Genomic DNA, 5,000 nt, shown 5'->3' with positions numbered 1-5,000 from the left:
AAGTCAATTGGCCAGGCTTAACATCAAACTGATGTCCTCAACGGGATCTACAGGATAGCCTGGGCTTCATCAGCATCGCATCAAGCACACACCGTGTGATGTTTGTTTGTGTGCCTGTGATTGTGTGTGTGGAAGGGGAGGGGGTGTCTGTGCCGTCAAGCAATAATTTGAAGGACTGGAGCCACTCTCTATTTCACTTGTTACGTCTACCCTGTCAAGGATAGCCATTAACCACACTTCCATAATGGTTATTCTGAAGGTGTCTCTTGATAAGGGGCAGTGTTGTAGTTTATACACTCAGCTTTCCACCCACTGGCTACGTTTATTCAGCAACACAGACAGCAAACACACGCATATGAGGGGGCCCGTTTAGGAAATAATTCAGCCTGTCCTTACACACACACCCATGAAACGCGTTCACCCATGAAACGTTCCCGTTCAGCAAAGCAGGGTTCTGGAATTTGATCGAGAACGCGAAGACTCTCACCATCGCCATCTGGCCACACAGTAGCAACGCAGTGTGCTGCTGTGGACATGCTCCGAGAGCTGTATCACGTGACCTGGCCTCGAGGCCCCAGGGCAAGATAAACATGATCCAGAGGTCCTGAGGTCAAGGGAAGAGGGCGTGGGTAAGAGGGTGCCTCCCTGACCTGCCACTGTCGGATGGGCTGATGCCCATGTTGAACAGCAGGCAGGGTTGTGCAAGGCGCAGCTATGATCACATTCATCAGAGTTCCACAGGCTAACCTGACGACCTTTCTCCCGTGTCTCTCCAGCTTCCTCCTCCAGCTCCTTTCTCTCTCTTTCTCCCTTTTTTGGTATCCATTTGACAGTAATCAGTAATATCCTTCTTGATATATTTTCTCACCGCATGCCTATAATGTCTGCACATTTACATTTAAATTTAGTCATTTAGCAGACGCACTTATCCAAAGCGATTTTAAGTACAGGGACATTCCCCCCTGAGGCAAGTAGGGTGAAGTGCCTTTCCCAAGGACACAACGTCAATTTGCACAGCCGGGAATCAAACTAGTAACCTTCTGATTACAAGCCCAATTCCCTAACCGCTCAGCCACCTGACTCGGTGCACACAACCTGGTGTTCGGTATGTCTCCTCATGGACCTTCACACACACGGCACTCATTAATCTGAATGTGTCAGGGCAGGGTGGGTCGGAGCCTGCTCTTGGCAGCGCGGTGATAGTTGTAGGGTCTTTGACTCTCCATGTACATCTCTGTGGAGAGAACCTCCAAAGCCAAACGGCCATCTTAGAAATGCGCATACATTGCACTGGTTCCTCACACGGCCCTTTAGGGTTATGAATAATTCACTTTGTTTTCATAGTGCTGGCGAAAGAGTCAGGGTCTGAGGGGAGTGAGGTGGGGAGAGAGAAAGAGCTCGGAAGAAAAAGGCAAATTGAAGGCAAGGCAGTGGTTCTTAGTTGCGTCGCGAGAGTTGGTCTGCTCACAATTCTAATCCTACCGATGTTTCAAATACTTGAACCATCGAGGGTCGGAGTATTTTGGCAGACATAGAGAGATAATGTCCAAATGTCAACTTAATTGTGACAGTAAGGCGTGTCTACGACAGTGCTTACCTCTACTTAGGTCTAATTCAACCCACCCACTCCTCTTTGTAGAGTACGATACCTCGCAACATTGACTACTTTATTCTCAGGGTGATGGGAAGCTAGTATGATGCAAGCTGGGTGAAATTCAAGTCTGCCCAACTATCCATACTATAGAATGATATTCTGCTTTCAACTTTTAGGATATCCTACTCTTCCTCATCCAGAATGCTGGAAAGTGTTCTCCAGGGAGAACCGTAGAGGTTTAACACGTTTGTTGGACATAGAATGTGAACAGTAGGAAGCTCTTGAATGGGAACCATTTCATAGCATGGTGTTGGACATACAGGATGTGGGAGAGGCGGTATATGATGTCTGTGTTGTGCAGGTCTGTTGTGTGGATGGAGGATGATTGGGGGTGAGGAGACCTTTTCCCTGGTGTAAAACCAGCACCTCAAACATTTTCTGGATTACAGAGACTCCCGGTTATGGAATCCGGGACAGAGTCACTTAGCTGCTCCTGTAGAGACCACTCAACCACGCTAAACCTCTTAAGATAGGAAAGGTTTGTTGTAAGAACTCTGAGAATGTTTGGGAAGAAACACTTTTTAAATCCATATGGGTGCCTAGTGAATTGAGAACTTTCCAGAGGCTTCTTGACAAAATCCTAAACACAGCATGCTGTCATGCAGTCAGGTTGTGACGTCAGTGTTCAACCATGCAGATTTGTCATGGTTTGGTCACATTTTTTATCATTAAGTGTTCTAAACAGTTATTTGTTAAATATTTGCTTTATGTGTAAGCAGTTCTTCAAGCCCAGTTGAAGTTTTTTTCTGTAGCTGTCATGTCTAATACACCTAGCTGTAGGGCTACATACTGTAGTGTACCATACATTACGTGTATAATCACAGCAGGGTCACCTTTAAAAGTGTCCCTCTGAGATGCTCTCTGCAGGATTCAAACGCTTATGTGAAATAATGAGGTGATTTTTCCTGCGATGTTTGAATCTCAGGAGACACACTGAGATTCCCTCAGACATCTATCCAAAACGAGGGATTCACTGAGAACTTTCAAGCACACTTAAGCAGGCACGCGCACACACACACACACACGCCAGTCCCACACACACACACACACACACACACAATCACTCCCACACACACACACTTGCCAACGCACGTTTTGGGCGCAAGGAGAACTCTACGTGAGATGAAACGATAGGCACACGTGTCTCCTTTGATCAGTTAATACCAATACTACCTTGCAAAACTCCCTGTCAAGAGTGAGCGGGTCAACATAAAGTCCTCCACCCCATTAGACTTCGGCCACATTTCCATGTTTTTTGCTGTTTTTCTCCTACCACATGCCTCCTCCTATCTTCAGGCAAGGGATCGTGCACCCTTGTGCAGAGCTCTGATAACAGGGCTGTGGATGGAGGTGTGATTAGCATAGTGCAGGACTGCCGGGGGGGGCAGGCCCCCTTGATGGAGCCATGGGAGGCCTGCCTGGTCCTCATCAGCCCCCTGAAGAGTGGGTGCAGGGCGGGGGCACGTTGGTGCGTGATTACCGCCAGCACACCCCAACCCTCCCGGGGCGGGAACAGTTTCGATGTAAAGTCAATACGATGCATTCTGGCGAACAGCCATGTTCAGAGTAATAAACGCTAAACATGGCTTGCCGGGATCATATTACCTCCTTGGTAAAGTATGCATCCCCAGGGTCCCACACGTTCCACTGTGTTATACGGTTGGATCGCAGTTAGTTTGGATGATGAGCCCCCAGGTGTCTTGGTCAGGCGGTAGTATGCGTGTGGGATTCACTCGAGCAGCTCACCAGAATGAGCATATCTTCCAGCAGCAGCTGCTGCCCAGCCAGTCCGACAGGAGCATGAAGGTTAACACCCAGTGGGCAGGGCCACTGGTCTGACCCTGAGCTGCTCTCACCGTGCTCTGACATCATCATCATCATCATCATCATAGCTGCACATCACAGGACACATGCTCCAATGCATGCTGTGAGGGGCTGTTAGACAGCGTGCTCCAGAGACACCAGCTCCTCTGAGAGGAGTTGACATGCTGCAGTAGATGATCAGACGGTGGAATAGGGAGGCTGGTGTGTCGGTTTGCGAGGTTTCTGAGAATAGCCATGAAGCCTCATTCCGAATAAAAACCCTCACTTCATTCGTCAAATAATAATGAATTCTCTCCCATATGTCCCGCTTTAACTATTCTTTTATAGATCTGAATTACTGTGTGTGCCTTTTTTGTTAAGTTTGATTATCTTCTCATAAATCACAAATTAGAGTTAAATGATTTTTATGCCATGCACTGATTGTAATCTCCCCCTTTATGTGGTAATCCCTCTCATCTTTTCTCAGTCTGGGGTATGCATTTCCTTGCGACTCTAATAATCCTCTCATCTTTCCCCTCCCTCTCTCCCTCTCTCCCCCTGTTGCCCCCCCCCCCTCTTGCCCTGCTCCCTCCCTCCCTCCCTCCCTCCCTCCCTCCCTCCCTCCCTCCCTCCCTCCCTCCCTCCCTCCCTCCCTCCCTCCCTCCCTCCCTCCCTCCCTCCCTCCCTCCCTCCCTCCCTCCCTCCCTCCCTCCCTCCCTCCCTCCCTCCCTCCCTCACTCTCACTCTCTTTTTCTTTCCCAGGCGAGTGATGCGTGCTGCAAGCGGTGTGTGTGTGCAGCAAGAGTGAGAGAGCAAACGGTGTGTGCGTGTGTGTGTGTGTGCGCGCAGAGAGAGAGAGAGAGAGAGAGACACACACACACAGATAGAGCCCCTCAAACGGAGCATGCCTCTGCGCCCGGCAGCCGGCAAACATGAGCCGCCCAGCCCTCCACGGCAGGACCAGCAGCAGCAGCAGCAGCACGCACACACACACTCACACACACACCCCTGCACGCAGGCAGCCAACGGCAGCCAGGGGGCCAGGTCTGACAGCGGCAGCTCCCAGGAAGAGGACAGCGGCATTCCCGCTTCCGTTTGCGTTCCGGCTTTCCGACTGGCTCCGGAGCGGAGCTCTAGTTCAGGAGGACCCATGGAGGAGCCGCAGGGAAACACGCTGGTCGTCCGCATAGGAATCCCAGACCTGCAACAGACGGTGAGTTGAGTGACGAGAGAGGGAGAGAGAGAGAGAGAGAGAGAGAGAGAGAGAGAGAGAGAGAGAGAGAGAGAGAGAGAGAGAGAGAGAGAGGGGGGGGGGGTAGCAGGAGGGGGGAGGGAAAGAGACCGGAACGTTCACTCTCTTGCCCTCCATTTGGAATTCAATGGATTTGCTTTTGTCAATTGTTGGATTCGTTGTCATCTTTCTCTTTGCCACTTTCTCTCTTGTCTCTCTGCCCTTTTCTCCCTCACTTTCTCTCTCTCTCCGGTATTCACACTTGCCGGCTCTGTTTGCTCACTGACTCACTCACTCCCTCGTTAGAAAAAA

The 5,000-nt window shown here is 50.2% G+C and overlaps 1 protein-coding gene across 1 annotated transcript in view; it reads left to right on the top strand.

Annotated features, from left to right (window-relative positions):
• Positions 1 to 5,000, top strand: part of shank3a (SH3 and multiple ankyrin repeat domains 3a) — a 130,914-nt gene that overhangs the window by 24,111 nt on the left and 101,803 nt on the right. The window contains exon 3 of the mRNA XM_084671743.1: positions 4,220 to 4,670. Within this exon, the coding sequence (XP_084527869.1) occupies positions 4,362 to 4,670 (309 nt within the window). The 5' untranslated portion in view covers positions 4,220 to 4,361. The remainder of the gene's footprint in view (positions 1 to 4,219; positions 4,671 to 5,000) is intronic.

This window comes from Hypomesus nipponensis, chromosome 14 (genome assembly GCF_054491055.1).
Source record: "Hypomesus nipponensis isolate SF chromosome 14, ASM5449105v1, whole genome shotgun sequence".
In the NCBI taxonomy this organism is placed as follows: Eukaryota; Metazoa; Chordata; class Actinopteri; order Osmeriformes; family Osmeridae; genus Hypomesus; species Hypomesus nipponensis.
Note: the sequence above shows the minus strand (reverse complement) of the source record. Positions and strands in the feature narration are given on the sequence as shown.